The sequence below is a fragment of the Phocoena sinus genome, chromosome 21 (genome assembly GCF_008692025.1).
Source record: "Phocoena sinus isolate mPhoSin1 chromosome 21, mPhoSin1.pri, whole genome shotgun sequence".
In the NCBI taxonomy this organism is placed as follows: Eukaryota; Metazoa; Chordata; class Mammalia; order Artiodactyla; family Phocoenidae; genus Phocoena; species Phocoena sinus.
In genome coordinates, this window is record NC_045783.1 from 6,745,998 (window position 1) to 6,762,851 (window position 16,854).

Sequence of the window (16,854 nt, forward strand, 5' to 3'; positions counted from 1 at the left end):
TTAAGCATTTGAAATACCTGAAAATCAGTAAAGCTGAAGCTGAGTTTCAGGAAAAACATCAAAACAGAAAGACCACATCACAATGCTAGCAGGCCACAATTTTTATACCTATCACTTCTATCTCTTTTAACAGTAACAGCATTATTTTTTAAGGCAGTAAGCAATATATAATAGTATCTTCTCAAGAATCTAGTCTTTTTTCATTTTTGTTTTTCTCAATCCTGAGGACTTTTATAATTAAATTTTTTGAGATTACATTTCTCACAACTTTTTGAGGAATGTTCTCACATTCTCACATTTATTCTCACAAATAGACAAAATGTGTTAAGTTCTGCAAATATGTCTTTTTAGTTATAGGCATAATTGCTCTTGATTTAATTAAAAAAAACTTGAGTGTATATCTATGCTAATAATGACTTCCTGAAAACACCAAATTGTATTTACCACCATAAAATAATATGTGACTTACAGGAGCTGCAGGGAGGTAGTCTGACTCTTCAAACGGTTCCTCGGAAATCCAATGACCCATTTCCAAAGACCACAGTACCTATAAGTGAGAGAAGAAGCAGAACATTTTTTATAGACTTGTTAGGCTTTTAGTGGACAATAAACCAGTTTGAAGATACAGCAAAACCAAAATAAACAAACAAAAAAACCCTAGCAGTAACTACATACTACATTGATCCGAAGCGCATGTATCTTGAACACCAAAGTGCCATCAGAATCTTCAGGTTACAAAAATGTTACAAATATTAATAAACGCTTGTTTAAGAAAAACGTCTCCTGATGGCTAGAAGTCTGGGTTATTATCCTAGTGAGGATAACCACCCTGTTTCTAAACATACGAAATATTACGTCTTCCTAAATTCCAGTTTCCAATATAAGGAGTCATTATAGACAATCCTTAGTAAATAATACAGAATTTTATTAATTAAAAAAAACCCATGTATTAGGAGAAGATAGATCACAAGCCTAAATTCAAAAAGCAAACCTTTTGGTGTGTAACTTTATTTCTATCATTAGCTAATGTTTTTAGGAGAAGTTCTCCACATCCATGTTTGGAAATCCTTCTCACACTTTGGAAGAGTAAAATGTCTCATAAACAAGCTGTCATCATCATCGTTTGAACCCACACATTTTTAAGTAATCAAAACAATGTTTTCATTTTTAATTCAACATTTAAGATTCTGCACTCATCTCTACTCTATGACCAAACTCCTTGAAAAGCTGTATGTTTCTATGTACCAGTAGAACTGTACAACTAAAATAATCAAGCTGAATTACATAACTCACACTGATCTTTTTATCTGCAATTTCCTTCTTTCCTACATTCAGTAAATCCATTTTTTTTTTTTTTTTTGCCCCTAGAGTTGCTATGTAAAACTCACGGGTTTTTTTTGCTGAATTAGCAGGAATGAGGTCTAAGTCTTCCCTTTTGGTAGTTCCTAAAGTTCAGAACCATCTATGGGCTATCAGTCTGAAATATTTCCTTTTTTATATATTAAATCTAATACTTACCCAAAATGAGACAGCAATGTTTTGTTTCTAAGAAAGAGTGAGCATGACAATGGAATAAAGACAAGAACGGAATACAGAATCTGAATGATCATTCTCAGCACTGGCCCAGATCTTACTTTCAATAGATGCATTTACTTATTCAACAACTATTTCTTTCTGCTCACTATCCATTCATCTGTGAACAACTTATTGAGAGCCTACCATGAATAAGAGTCCAAACTGGGTCCTGGAAACCCAAACCCAAACCTAGAAGGGTTTACCCTCTTGCAGGAGGCATGGCAGCAACCAAATGCTGGTTCCTCCAAAGCAGGGCTGTGCAAACCTGTGGTAGGAAGCAAACTAACTCGGGCTAGGAAAACCAAGAAAGGGTCCACAGAGGGGCCGACATTTAAACTGAGTAAAAGCTCATCAGGCAAAGACAGAGACAGTGGGAAGGGGAGAGGGTATTCCGGCAGAGGGAGAATACCACGGGCCAAGCCAGGATTAAAGTAGCTTCTTTTTTTTTGGCTGCCGTAGAGGGAGCTTTGGAAGAAGTGGTAAGAAAATAGGGTTGGCTGGCTGCATATGGCAGGGAAGGTATGATAATATACCCTGTCCTACCCCTGTGTGCTGAGGACATCAGTGCAAGCACAACTGTTGGGCAGGAGAATCCGAAGACAAGCCAGAAAAGACAGGACAAACAGCTCCACGGGCACTGGGCCCAAGATGATATAGAGAGACGGAAAGCAATGAGTTGGGTTCTCAGGGACCCTGTTCAATCTTCAATAGATTTGTGTGTAGTCAAGCATTTTGTCATTGAAGTCCCTTTTTGTTTCCCCCTGATTTTTACTGCCTAACAAACATTACAAAAAAACAAAACAAACAAAAAAACCTTACCTTAATAAGTCCAGTGAAAGAAGGTATTAGAAAATTGCTAACTCTACACTGAAATCATGTTTGTACTCACAGCAAACATGGTTAATGGGTGGTTAAAATAACCCATTGAAGTAACAGTGTTTACCTTACTCTTATCAGTCAACGTATGTTATCATTTACAGAAGACACACTAGTTCCCTACAAACTCATGTGATTAGCCCAGGAAGTAAATTGTGGAAAGTTTCAAAATCAGGTTCACTTCAAGACATGAGGCATGTGGAAGACTAGTATAGTGAGAAACACAACGTAGTAGTGAGAGAATCCAGGGAACCAGTCTTAAAAATGGCTGTGGCATTTGAGTTCAAATGTAAGCCACATTAAAATATCAACTGAATTTAAACAATCTCTTGGAGAAAATGTATGTTCTCTGAATTTGTCCACTTCTAAATGTTATAAAAATAAAACCGTAAGGCATCTACAGTAGCATTTTGGAAAGTAAATTAATAAATTTAATTTATGTAGGCATCTCAGGAATGAGTATTGTACAGAGATAGCAAAAAACACTAATTTGATTGTAATGAAATCATCAAATCAGAAAGAGTGTAAATTTTTTTTGCTTTAGTTCTTTCATTAGCTAGAGTTATCTTTACCTTACTAGAGTGTTCAAAATAGGGAAAATCAACTCTGCAAGATGGCAGTTAAGGCTGCAAGTGTAGTTAAAAATAAAAGGTTAACCTGAGATATTTATCATAATATACGTGATAGAATGAAAATAACTGAGAAGCTATATAAAGCAAGGAATGGGGTTGCATGGATACAGGATCAAATCCCATGTGGATGGCCCTTAAAATGAGGGCTGAGCTATTTCAGCATCCACTGCAAATGAACATGATATTTTTGGCATTGTAAAATTATCACTCATAAAACTTGGACCTTGTTGATGAATTTAAATAGGACCCATTTTCTCACCTTATTATTAGATTAATAGTTAATGATGAGACAGCTTTCCATAATGTAAGACTGACTTTGCAACTACTTTCATACCAGGCAAAATGCAAATGGTTTTCTCTCATTTTATATCCACCTAATCATTCTCCTTGAACAGGGTGAGGAGTGTAACTAGAGTGAACCCAAGCCAGACAAGGGCTCTGAGATTAAATGCAAGTCAAGAATAACATCAAACACAAAGGAGAAAATGAAGCCAACTATGTAAACATAGCAAAGTGAGCATAACTTATTTTCACCATCTCACAAGACTCAACTAAAATGATGGAGCTAAGAGGAATGGGAAAAGAGCCCACTGCAGATAAAAGCTGATGATGTTTTGAAAGTTGCAAAGCAAATGGATAAATGGTAACTGACTTAGAAGAGCAAAGACACCTCGAGCTTAAACGTCTAGAGAGGGAGTCAGTAGGAAGCATCCAATTCCCTCCGCAGATTCCCAGAAAGGCTGGGAAACTGGGGGTACTAGAAAGCTCTGAAAATGCGGTGTAGAACAGGGTGAAATGGAGAAATCTCCTACCTCCACCCTCCTGCCCACCCTCCTCTGGAATAAGACAAAAGTAAAGTCAGACGGGCTTTTCTGGGAGCAGTGGTAAGAAGTAGCAGGGAAAACTTCTCCAGCACAGCCCTCACCCTGAGACACGAGCACACAACTCCATGGCAGGACAAGGGCCTCTCTTTTGTGGAGAAACAAATCACCCCAGGGAAAAAAGACCTACAGATACTGACACATGGACCTCCCTCTATCAAATACCTCCATCACATCAGATGATCTATCCACTCAGATAAACAGGATTTCCATCAGCTTTTCAGTCCTCAATATTAAACATGACTTTCTATCCATTTGATAAAAGCCTCTAGCATGCAAACAGAGACCAGACCAAACAAAAAGGGGATTACTGGGATCACAGTGATGGGAAGTCCCAGGATAACAGTGGCTCTGTAGACCTAGGGAGAACCAGTCTCACAGGGAGCAGAGCAACAAAGGGGTTCATGGGTGGTGTCTCCAAGAGAAATAAACGGGATTGGAAGATTATCTAATGTGTAGACAGTTTTGGAGAAAAACTACAATGCTTTTTAGAAATTCTTGTGGTGAGTTAGCGATAGGTACATAGAAAACTAAGCAATGAAAATGACTGTCAATGATAAGCTCAAGAAAAACAAACAAAAATGACCAGAAATGGAATAGAATCATAGTACACTATATGGCTCAGCTCAAACAGCATTCACATAGTCATCCATGTGTGCATGTAAATGTGAACAAGTATGTCTTTATATGCATATATAACATGTTAAACAAAAAGCAAAACCATACTGGGTAGATGGGGAGGGGACGTGTATGTCACAGTGAAAGCTATACAGTCATATTTTAATCTTCCATAGAAGGAAGCCTATAGATAACGTCTAAAAGTGATAAAAAAAAAAAAAGGCAGAAAAAGCATTTTATTTAGAAATATGAAAATAAAATATCAGAAGGATATTGTAGGAGTGAGAATCTGGGCTGGGAAACAGCAGGGCAGGGAGTGCCATTTCTATTAGAGGCCTCATAAATTACACTTGATTCTGAAAACATTTTGTTTTGGGTAATTGTGCCCTTACGAAAGAGTTGCCACAACAGTACAGAGAGTTCTCATTTACTGGTCACCTAGATTCCTCTACGTGTGAGTCTCCAATCTTCTATTTCAAAAGTGCTTTGCACCTAGAACCAGCTGTCGATACCTACAGAAACATCTTGCTGGGCTTGTAACTGGAACTGAGTCAATTCTAGAGTTCAAAATGGGGAGAACTGACAGCTTTAAAAAATAACGAGTTTCCCAATTCATGAACATAGTATCTCTTTCCTTTTATTTAGGTCTTTTAAAATTTCTTTCTCAAGAATTTTGGAGTTTTCAGCATACAAATCCTGCAAATATTCTCTCAGACCTAAAGTTAAATATTTCAGCTTCTAGAGCTGCTAATATAAATGGCATTTAAAAAAATTAGAATTCCACGTGTTCATTGCTAGTACACAGAAATACAACCAAATTTTGTATATTCACCTTGTATCCTGTAACCTTGCTTAACAACTTACTAGCTGTAGTAGTCTTTCTGTAGACTTGTTCATATTTTCTAGGTAGACAATCATGTCTTATGTAAATAGACAGTTTTATTTCTTCCCTTCCCAATCTGTGTGTATATTTTTTTCTTACCTTATTGCACTGGCTAGAACTTCCAATACAACACAGAAGAGGAGGAGTGAGAGCATTAAAGTTGCTTGGACAACTTTGTGAGGCAGATTAATTTGGTTTATTATAATAGCATAAACCCAAATTGCTCTTGTTTATAAATTAATGTGTCTATGTAAAGCACAAGGGGTTTTTTTTGTTTGTTTAAGTAAAAAATGGTCTATTGTTATTTAGTACTGGTGCTGGCTAACTGTCACAAGCTTTTATTAGGTTCTTCAACTCTCTATAGAATAATCAGAACATTCTGAAGGATCAAAAGAACTAAATGCCACTTTCTGGATCAGAACCAATCAAATTAATTTTTTTCTTTAACATTCACTTTCACTTCTTAATATTTTGAGAAATTTTCCCAAGAAATGTTCTTCAGCTGTCTTAAAAATTCACAGAGCATTTAATAAGCAAAAACACTAAACAAGGTACCCTTAATTTTTGGTTTCTCAAAAAAAAAATTAAAGAGAGGGAAAACAACAGTTATTTCCATGTACAAGTGATATGAGAAGATCAGGATAAGCAGAAAGCAACCTGTAAGAGGGATTTTAGGTTGCACTTAAAAAACTGAATGATGATGATTCACTGCTGGTGTTGATAATTACAAATTCAACAGTAAGCTGATTTAACTTACTTGAGAGTATTACTAATCGTGTTGAAACCATTTATTAACATTCACAATGTCTTACTGTAATTGTAATATTGTTTATTCCAAGTTTCTAAACAGCCAGGCTAACCAACCATTATTTTTGGACTTGTCTCCAGACCATACCACCTACCATATATAATTGTTAAATTCAACTGCAGTTTTGGTACTAAGAATACTAGTGAGAACATAGCAGCTAAAGAAAACAATGGTGAGGGGCTCCTTTGTGGGAAAAGTCAACAATATTCTTTGCATACAGAAGATTTCATATTGTATAAAATGCCAACTGAGCAATTAAAATTCAAATCTGATGGTTAGAAACTTGTGACACAGATTTAACCAATGGGAATCCTGTTAATTTCAAACAGATTGTAAGTACACATTATTTTCTCCTTTACTCATTGAAAAGAGATTGGGCTTGTCTTCATCACCCTCTGCCCTTCCACCCTTCCCCACACCAACTGGGGTAAAAAACTTGGTTGTGAGAGTCTGTGGAGGTATAGAAACATATATTCAGCATTTGCAAATTCCTTCTTTCCTATCCAAGAGTAGCAAAAATGGTCACTAATTTTTTTGCTATTTTTAGCTAACAACAGAATTATAAAAATTAAATTATATTTTTCCTGTCAGACCTCACAGACTCTGCCTCAGTTATGAGAGTAATTGATTCTCTCAAACAGCAAAACTTTAAGAGAATTTGCTACTAGGTCCATTGTTTCGACTTTTTCTAGAGGGAGAAGAGCAATCTTTGTGTTTCTTCCACAAACAGACAGTATAATGTACTGGTTAAGAACACAGAACTCAGGCCACTGGGTTAAAGCAATGTCCATCTCTTCACAGTTTTGTGACAAGAAGGCACAAACATGTAACCTTTTTGTCACATGAAACCATTATACATCATCACAGATTACAAAAATATCTGTGTAGTTAATGAAACTTCTGTGGCAATAAAGTTGATTCTAGGTTAAGCTTCAGGAGAAAAAATTGGGGCTATCAAAAGTATAACTTTTAATAACCATATAATAGGGTGCTTAAGTCCTGAACACTGTGGAGCCAGAAAGCAGAGGAGGTCTAGTCTCCCAGAAGGACCAACGTGAACTGGCACAGTTTCAAGGTAACGATGTTTGTTCCAAAATAAGTATTTCCAACACTTCTCAGAACACCAAGAAATGCGTTCTATAATGCCATCAAGTCATTTTAAAAATACAAAGTCAGTAGTCTCCCTCAGTGAGGCAATTTTCCACGTGATTTTTAAAATTCAGGCGAAATTCACATAATACACAAGTAACCCTTTTCAAGTGTATGGCTCAGTGGCATTTAGTTTATTCACCATGTTGTGCAGACACTACCTCCTTCTAGTTTTGAAACTATTGCGTCAGCCCAGGAATACACCCCGTACCCATTAAGTGATTACTCCTCAACCTGCTCTCCGGTCCACCCCGGTAACTACTAATTGGCCTCTGTCCAAGGATCTTCCTCTTCCAGATCCATCATAGGAAAGAGACCCCACAGTATGTGATCTTTTGGCTTCTTTCACTTGGCATCGTGCTTTCAAGGTTCACATGCATTATGATTTGAATGAAGACTAGTGACGGGTGTCAAAAAGTCTTGCCTACTAATATTAGTAAATCAATATCAACTTAGTGCTCACTGGACACTCACTGCCTTCCTCGTCACACAGCTGGGGAGTGGCAAGGCTGGCACCAAAATTCACTCTCTTAGCCATTAATCTTTCAAAAACACACAAGGTGGGCTTCCCTGGTGGCGCAGTGGTTGGGAGTCCGCCTGCCAATGCAGTGGACGCGGGTTCGTGCCCCGGTCTGGGAGGATCCTACATGCCGCGGAGCGGCTGGGCCCGTGAGCCATGGCCGCTGACCTGCACATCCGGAGCCTGTGCTCCGCAACAGGAGAGGCCACAACAGTGAGAGGCCCGTGTACCGCAAAAAAAAAAAAGCAAAACAAAAAAACACACAAGGTGGTGTGCAGTCACAGGATGAGTATATCAAAGTTTAAGGCAGCAAAAATCAAAATATCCCCTGGGCTATCTCTGGAAGTAGATGCCAGAAAGGCTGTGCGCTACGAATGGAGGAAAGCTGAATTCAAACCCCAAATCCACCATGTTCAAGCCCTGTGATCGTCAGCAATTTATCAGAACTGTTCAAGTCTCGGTTTCCACAAAGGACTGTTATACTGACAAGCTGAGCGTAGGTAAGTCTCCTGACAAGACAGCCCCACCTCTTTAACTTTTCTACGTGACTAGCATCTTCTGGAAGCAGCACCATCTCCACCCTCAGACACGCTCACTGGGCGCCAGCCCCTCCCTACGTGGTCCTGGGACCAGCAGCACCTGGGAGCTGGGAGCAGATGAAGAACCCGAGACCCAGACCCACTGAATCAGAATCTGCGTTTCAGTAAGAACCCCAAGTGATTCACGTGTTACTGAGGTTTAAAAAGCACTGCTCCAGCTGTCTCCGAGAAGGGGGTGAGGGGAGCACAGAAGGAAATCCAGAACTTAACACAGTGTATTTAACCAAGATGGACAAAATAAGCAATAAAGTACTAAAAATAAGTAGTTACGAATTCTTCTCTCTTTTTAAGAGATACTAACTTACAGAGACGAAACACTAGATGGTAAGAGGAAAAAGAAGCTACATGTTGATGTGTACCTTCTTACAAACAAGTCTGGCTATATCACACGCAGGCATTCAAGTGAGATTTGTTCCGCTTATGCTTTACTCCATCTTTTCAGGCTGCAGAAATGAAAACGGATGATTCTTGGATTTCAGAGCTTCACTGCTCATGGTTAGCTACTTTTTACACCCTGCTGAGCAGAGAGCAGGGTGACCCAGCATTCCACCAGTGTAGCTAAATGAGAGGTCCAAACATCTTCATAAATAACACGAGCTCCACTTCTCCTATCAAAATGAAAACAGAGAAATAAATATAACACATTCCAATGTAACTAAAATAAATCGCAGAAACATCACTCCGCTGCGAAAACAAAGTAGAAATTATTCTGACCACCCCTGACAATAAAGCAAATATTGTGGCTACTAACAGCAATCTCTGTTGTTTGTTCTTTATGTGAATTTGAGTTATAAAGATTTTTTTCTTCAATGGGCATCAGGTCATCTTATTTTCATGAATTTTAATGAGAAACACATGAACTACATGGACACTTCTGTAATTTATAATGATGTATAGTATTTTTAAATGACATTTTTAGCTCATCAGAGGCAAGAATAAATTCCAAGATTTTTAAAAGAAATAACACTATGTTTAGTCATCTACTCACACATTGATTCAACTAGAAAGTGCTATGTTCCACGTCCCATCCTGAGTCCTGGGCCACATAAGTAAAGACAGGCACAGCCTCTGCCCTCAAAGAGCTTCTAATCACTAAATAAATAACCAGTGTCTGCTAAAAAGGGGCTGCTTTAATGTTTCAAACCGTCTCTGTTTCACCCTCGTCCCTTGTGCTAAGGAGGGTATGGCTGCCTCTACGCGAGGTTTTCTTTTTGTTTTGTTTTTGGGGTTTTTTTGTTTTTTGTTCTACGTGAGTTTTCCTACCAAAAAATACTGTCCACAGTTTAACAGTTGAAATAAGTGTTCTACTTCGATAGGCATCCACAAATATTAGAAATGCCTAAAAGGAAAAAAGTCCTGTGCATAATATTAATGCTTGTATACTGGTCTTTCTTGTTTTGCTGTCATCCAACAAAACCAAAATAAAAAAGAGTTATAGGAAACAAAGTTCAGTGGAAATGTGCTTCTCTATTCACTGAAGGACCCTCTCCAATGGTGTGCGATATGGCACATAGCAGGCAGCCTGCAAGGAAGGCAGGATGGACCACGTGAAGGACGGAAGCACTTCATTCTGCCCCAGCGTCACGAGAGCCCACGACCAGAGATCACACGACTGCGTTTATGTGTCAAGGCTGACGTCTCAAGTCTGTGAACTCCCTGAGAACCACCAGTGTTTGATAAATTATTAGGTTATGCAGAACTTCATTATTCAAGCACAGGATATTTGTTCTTGCAAAAGATCAAGGACCAATTTAAAAGAACTAAGAAGTAGATCTATCAGGCATCTAAGGCAAGCTGCTATTTCAGTTGACAAAATCACTTTTTTTTCTTTTTTTAAAAAATAACTATTTTATTTATTTATTTTTTTGGCTGCACTGGGTGTTCGTTGCTGTACACGGGCTTCCTCCAGTTGTGGTGAGCAGGGGCTACTCTTCGTTGAGGTGCGCGGGCTTCTCATCATGGTGGCGTCTCTTGTTGCGGAGCACGGGCTCTAGGCGTGCAGGCTTCGGTAGTTGTGGCTCGCGGGCTCAGCGGTTGTGGCTCACGGACTCTAGAGCGCAGGCTCAGTAGTTGTGGCTCACGGGCTTAGCTGCTCCACGGCATGTGGGATCTTCCCGGACCAGGGCTCGAACCCATGTCCCCTGCATTCGCAGGCGGATTCTTAACCACCGCGCCACTAGGGAAGCCTGACAAAATCACTTTCAGTTACGTATTTCTTATTCTCCAGTTAAAAAAAAAGAGCCTAAAAGGTTTTATGTAGAGAACCTTCCAGGGCAATGAATTTTAGGAGAAACACATTGTGTGGATCATACATAAAAAGTATCAGGTAGGGGCTTCCCTGGTGGCGCAGTGGTTGGGGGTCCGCCTGCCGATGCAGGGGACATGGGTTTGTGCCCCAGTCCAGGAGGATCCCACATGCTGCAGAGCGGCTGGGCCTGCGAGTCCGAAGCCTGTGCTCCGCGATGGGAGAGGCCACGGCGGTGGGGGGCCCGTGTACAGCAAAAAAAAAAAAAAAAAAGTATCAGGTAGCAAAATGTTGTCAATTTCAGTTTTGAAAAACATACAATAGTTTTTTAAAATCCAGTATTTCTTGCATCCTCTCTCTTCAAAAACCTAATATTTCCACTAAAGCCCAATTCACAGAGCGTACTTGTGCAGGGATGAACAGAGCTCAAGTACGATGTTCTGTGGCAATCTATTGTAACTCAGGAATAGAGCTTAGAAACCTAAAAGAATGCACAGTTAAAAATGTCCCCAAGGTCACCGACAGATAATCTCAATGATGGAGAGCGGAACCTAATTTTCGAAAAGTTCCAGAGAATGAAATCATGGTTGCATTTTCTGATGAGAACCTGAAGGTAAGATACATCTGTGCTGTTGAAGGAGAGCCCCGCTTCACTGGGATGCCAGAAACACAGGTGAAAGTTTAGGAATCCAACACAAAGTTGCAAATGTTAAATAATAAATATGTACTTTTAGGTATAACTGAAGTTTTTTTCTAAAAATGAACTTTGAATTTGCAATTCAATTCCACATGGACTAAGTTGAGGTCCTAGAATTCTCAAGCATAAAGCGAGGAAGAGATAATTTGAAGTTAAGAAAAGTTAAGAACTGGCATTTCTACTTAGCTGCCCCTAGTTAAACAAAACAAAACAGAAACAGTGAGACCCCTGAAGGCCGTATTTTGAAAAGGATGGGCAGCAACAAGGCCCGCACGAAGGGAATCACTGGGTTTTCTCATGTGTAGCCTCATGCATTTACACTGTTTGCCAAATACGGAAACTTCTGCTTTAACATATACAACCTTAATCTAGTATTTTTTTTCCCCTGCTAAAGCCAATAGATTCAGGTGCTTCACCAGACCAATTCCAATTCATCGTAACAAAACCAAATTGTCAGGCCCCAGGAATGCTGTCTTTCAATGTGCCATGCTACGAGGCTTCAGTCACATTTCATGCTGCCCCGTCCAGATGCCAGGAGGTGCAGAGACAGTTCTACACTCACTGTTCCCACTTCTTTTCTCACTATTAACTCTTCAACCCTCCTTATCATTAAGCCTGATGCTTCTAAGGTCTCTGACCACATCCATCTGGTCACACCTAATGGTCATTTCTCTGTCCTTACCCTCTTCGCCTTTCAGTGGAATTCAGCACCGCTGAACGCGCTCTGCTTCCTGAGACAGTTCCTATTTTGCCTGAGAATCAGTTCTCCTGGTGGTCCCCCTCTGCCACCACCTGATCCTTCTTGGTTTCACTTGCTGGCTCTTCTTCCTTCTCCCCAGCGGTTGGCACCGCCCAGGGCCCAGTCCTAAGCTCACTGCCCTCCTCACTCCGCAGGTGCCGCAGCTTAAATACCACCTATGTGCTAATGGTTCCCAACTGGATATTTACAGCCCTAACCTTTGCCCTGAATAAACAAACAAATAAATACTGAATTACAGAAAATATAATTTGGTAGTTATATTTTATACAATTTGATGTGATATCTCTATGTGGTTGTTTAATAGAAATCGCAAACCTAATACGTAGAACCCAGAATTTTTTTAATCATACCCCAAGCCCTACAAACATTTTTCTTCCCCAGTATTCCCCATCTCAGTAACTGGTACCACTGCCTACCCTACAGAATTCTCAATCATTTACAGCTGCTCAAGTAAAATATTTAGGCAGGAGGCACCCTGACTTCTTTATTTCCACACACCTATGTTGTCCAACCCTGTCAGATCTTCCTAGAAAGTGCACCAAACTGATCCCGGTCACGGCCATCGTGCTTTCTCACCTGGACGATCGTTAACTGCCTGCTTCAGGTCCCTCTGCTCTTGCCTCCCTGCAATCCATTCTTTACACGAAGCCAGAGACAGAAAAGCCCGCCGTCCTCTCGTTAAAATACCCCGGTGGCTTCCCAAGCTCCTGGCCATGACCTATGAAGCCAAAGCCCTGTCCTCTGCGTCCTAACTAAGCGCCCAGGGCTTTGTCTCCTGCAGTCTCAGCTGTGGGACCTATCCAGCACCTTCGTACAGCGGAAGAACCAATTATCGATGTGAAGCTACGAATTCCAAAATGATGGTGGAACTTCACTCATAACACAGTCAATGGCTGCGCTCCAGGACTTCACAGCCTCCTCCCCCTAAAGATGACTTTCACCCCTTAAACTCCAGCACGGGTCACTCCAAGGTGACACTCACAGTCCTGTCCACACAACTTTCCAAGTGTTCTCAAGAAGGGCAACACCCAAGCCCCGGACCTTCTAGGCAAATCACTTTTTCCTATCTGTCCTCAGTGCTGAGCCTATGGAGCTGGGAAAGCACAGCACCTCCCGGGTGGAAAGAATACCCCAGGTCTGGCTGGGATGACAGGATGGCAGAGCAGGTGCAGGATCCCTACAGATCCACTACCTCCTGTGGCCCCAGGGTGCACAGAGAAGGGTCTTGGGCACCTTCCAGGAACCACCGCAAGTGAAAGGAGCAGAGGACGGCAGGCTCTGTGTCTGTCCACAAACAGAATCCGTTATTTTAATAATGAAAAATTTTAAATGAGGTGTACTTTGAGATGACTGTTATAGCCAGTGCCTAGGGTAATACCTTTATCAAGACTGTTTCAAAGATTCACATCCAAGTCAGGTGAGCTATTCTTCCTAGTGTCTCCACCACTAAACAGAACAATGTTTACTATCTCACAGGGTCCTGGAGACAGTGGATGTGAAAACGTTTTTTAAAGTATAAGTACTTCATCGAGGTATAATCTGCGGGAGAGTGAATATAACTTGAATTAAGGCAATGAAGATTCAAAGGCCCAGGCTGGAGATCTTATGTCATCAACGCCCAGCATGTGATTGCAGCCAATAAATGTTTGCTGGAGAACTTAGGAAAACAGCTCACAGACCCTGGTGACAAGTGTGGTGTATAAAGTACATTCTGTCTCAAAATTATTCAAAGTTAATATGCCAACTTAAGGTTTAAAAAAAGAGAGAGAGAAAATAGTTTCAAGACGATTCCTTCTGAACAGTCCCAGGAGGGCAGGGATGTACCAGAACACCAGTGAAAACCCCAGATTCCAGTCTGGTTCCACCACTGGCTGTAATTTTAGGAGGGTGACTAAGCATTCTTCAGAGCAACACGACAGGCATGGGCTGCAGGAACTGTTTCATTCTAATTCGGTTGTTTTATTCCGTGCTCACACCAATAACATACAGTACGTCTTATCAAACTCATTGCTTACTGAGTTCTGTGTGAGAAAGCCAAAACTGAATCACATTATTTCAAGACAATTGACCCACTATGACATCATGTTTTGATTTATGAAACACTTGATTATAAAGTGTTTTTCTGTTCTTCTGTTGAGTTCACTGCCTTGAAATGTGGCTGCAGAACTGATTTCGCTTCTAAGCCCTGGATTTGCATTTACAGGTGATTTAGCTTTTAAGACCCTCTACCAAGCCTTATTCAAAAGCAGTCAGAATCAACACTTTTAGACCTGAACATAGAGGCTGAGTCACTCCTCTGCGGGTCTCTGAAAGGGGGACAGAGATACATGTACTGGGAGCAGAGGGGAGAAGAGGTGACAGGGCCCCTCCCCTCCCTGGAGAGAGGTGGCAAGTAGGCAGAGCGGAATCACAGGTGAGTCAGCAGGAGTGTGGCAGACACCAAACAAGTGAAAGTGAGACAATTCTGCTAAAGAATTCGAAGAGCCCACGCTTGAACAAAAAATAACAAACACACTTCAGTCTAAAGGGACACTTTGGTCAAACCGATTTCTCTGTTTTTCTTCCTGTCTCCTGTGAACAGGACACAGGCCTAATTTCTGTTTCTGATAGACAACTCAGTCACGAAGCAGGAAGAGCACAAGTTATCCTCTTTGCTGAAAACAGCAGAGTTAACAATGGAAGTGGGAACTGTAAACAAGTAGAAATCGCCAACAGAGTTTTCACTCACTCACACACACACACACACACACCCCAGATTAAGTAAAAATTCAAACTGAATTGTGTTATAAAATCATCATGATTTTTTGGCTATGACTAACTGGACCACATACAACTGTCTCATTTTGAAGAGCTGCTAGAATTCTCCTTCACAAAAAATTTCCAGAGAATACCACACAAACCCTGGAATAAAAGCATTCCCAGCAATGCTTTTCTTGGAGGCAAGTCCATGGCGCTCGCCAAGAGGAGTATTTTAAGAACCCCCCAAACTGCGCTGGGGACAAGGAAAAAGGAGGCAGACCACAGGGCGAGAGTCACTCCTTTTGCACAAAGGCAACATGACCCTTCAAGTAAGTGTGTGGAGTCTTCAAACCTTGACCCTAAGAGAAGCTGCCGCCTGTGAAGCTCCAAAGTCGTGGACACGCTGCAGGTGAGTCCTACACTGTGCACTAAGCTTTAGAAACCAGCTGGTGTGGCTTGGTAAGCGGCAGGGGCAACTTCTGTCTCTCAAAGTAGTTTATCATGCTTGTCCGATTGATTTCGTTTAGAAAATTAAGGGAGGAGGCCGTTCAAGAAGCAGAGAGGATGTCTGTCTTATTTAAGATGGAGCTGAACAGAGAAAGGGATTCAGTTCATTTCTACAGTTTTTTTAAGGCAATCATCTATATTAGTATCAATGAACACGTCATGCCCGCACGAGGAAACCTTTGCGTCATCACAACTACATGACCAGGCATTTTTCTTTAAGCCACAGTGCATCCTGTGCTTTTTGATTTCCCAGGGGTCGGTGCTTTTCACGAATAGTGAGCGTTCGGGTGTCGTTGGTAAGCTGTTTTCATTGAGAGACACAAATCCCAAAAGTATCCTTAAACTCTGAGAGCTCTCACTTGGAGTACTAGGATCTGATGGTTCTGGAGAAGCTTAAAATAACAATACATGAAAATCAGTACCACGGAGGCCTTAGGAGAAGCGGTGTCTCAAATACACTGAAATCCTCCGGATCAGGAAAGAGTCTATTCTTGGGTCCCCAAAGGCCAGACGCAGATGTCCTCCCTTTGTCCACCCAGACCACCCCTGTTCCAGCCTTCTCTCACAACCCCTTCCTCAATAAAGGGGCCTCGGAGCCTCTTCTCCTATGAGCGCCAACAGCGTTTACAAGCTTTTGTGGGTGTTCCCCAGGACCAGCCGTGCAATGAATGGACGGGTCCACGGCCAAGGGTTCACTGGTCCAGAGCAAGTGTCTTTTGTCAATTTTAGGGTTAATACGTTCTTTCCGTACATAAGACCACAGGGACAGGATGTAAGAAGTGGTATTTACAGCTCTTGCAGGGGATTAATAAGTTATTTCTGTTGTAAGGCTAACATACGTTAGGTTCTTACTTTTGCCGATCACCGTGAAAAGCACCACACACCCTTAACTCTTAGCTCTCACACAATCCTGTGAAGGACATGCTGTCTCTAGGTCCATTTCCCAGATGAGGAGCTGCGGCTCAGTGAGATGGCGCTTCTTACCTAAGGTTGCCCTGCGGGAAGGTGCCCGCCACCCGGGCAGCTCAGCAGAGTCTATTCCTGTTTTATGTGGGGATGGATTAACTTTAAATCCCCAAATCCCGGGGCAGCCAGGTGGCTCACCATTTAACTGTCCCGTACTGAATTATTATTTTTTTTTATTGCAACCGATAAAACACTGGAGGCCTGGACATCGTGTTATAGTTCTGTGGGTCTTCCTCTATTTCAAAATAAGGTAAACGCACTGCCGATTTATACGTGGAAAATGATGATGACATAATGGAAATATATGGGAACCTCCACACAGAGCAAGCACGTATGGATTTACATGTGTGCGGATGTGTGTTTTCAGTGCAATCGTGTAAGGGCCTTGTCATCCCATTC

At 41.1% G+C, this 16,854-nt stretch overlaps 1 protein-coding gene across 2 annotated transcripts in view; it reads right to left on the reverse strand.

Annotated features, from left to right (window-relative positions):
• The window catches only part of MCPH1 (microcephalin 1), a 238,240-nt gene that overhangs the window by 137,773 nt on the left and 83,613 nt on the right, over positions 1 to 16,854 (reverse strand). For both annotated transcript variants that reach the window (XM_032618443.1, XM_032618442.1), the window contains exons 12-13: positions 8,901 to 9,149; positions 470 to 547 (exon numbers count right to left, since the gene is read on the reverse strand). In XM_032618443.1, coding sequence (XP_032474334.1) covers positions 9,123 to 9,149 — 27 coding nt within the window. In that variant the 3' untranslated portion in view covers positions 470 to 547; positions 8,901 to 9,122. The remainder of the gene's footprint in view (positions 1 to 469; positions 548 to 8,900; positions 9,150 to 16,854) is intronic.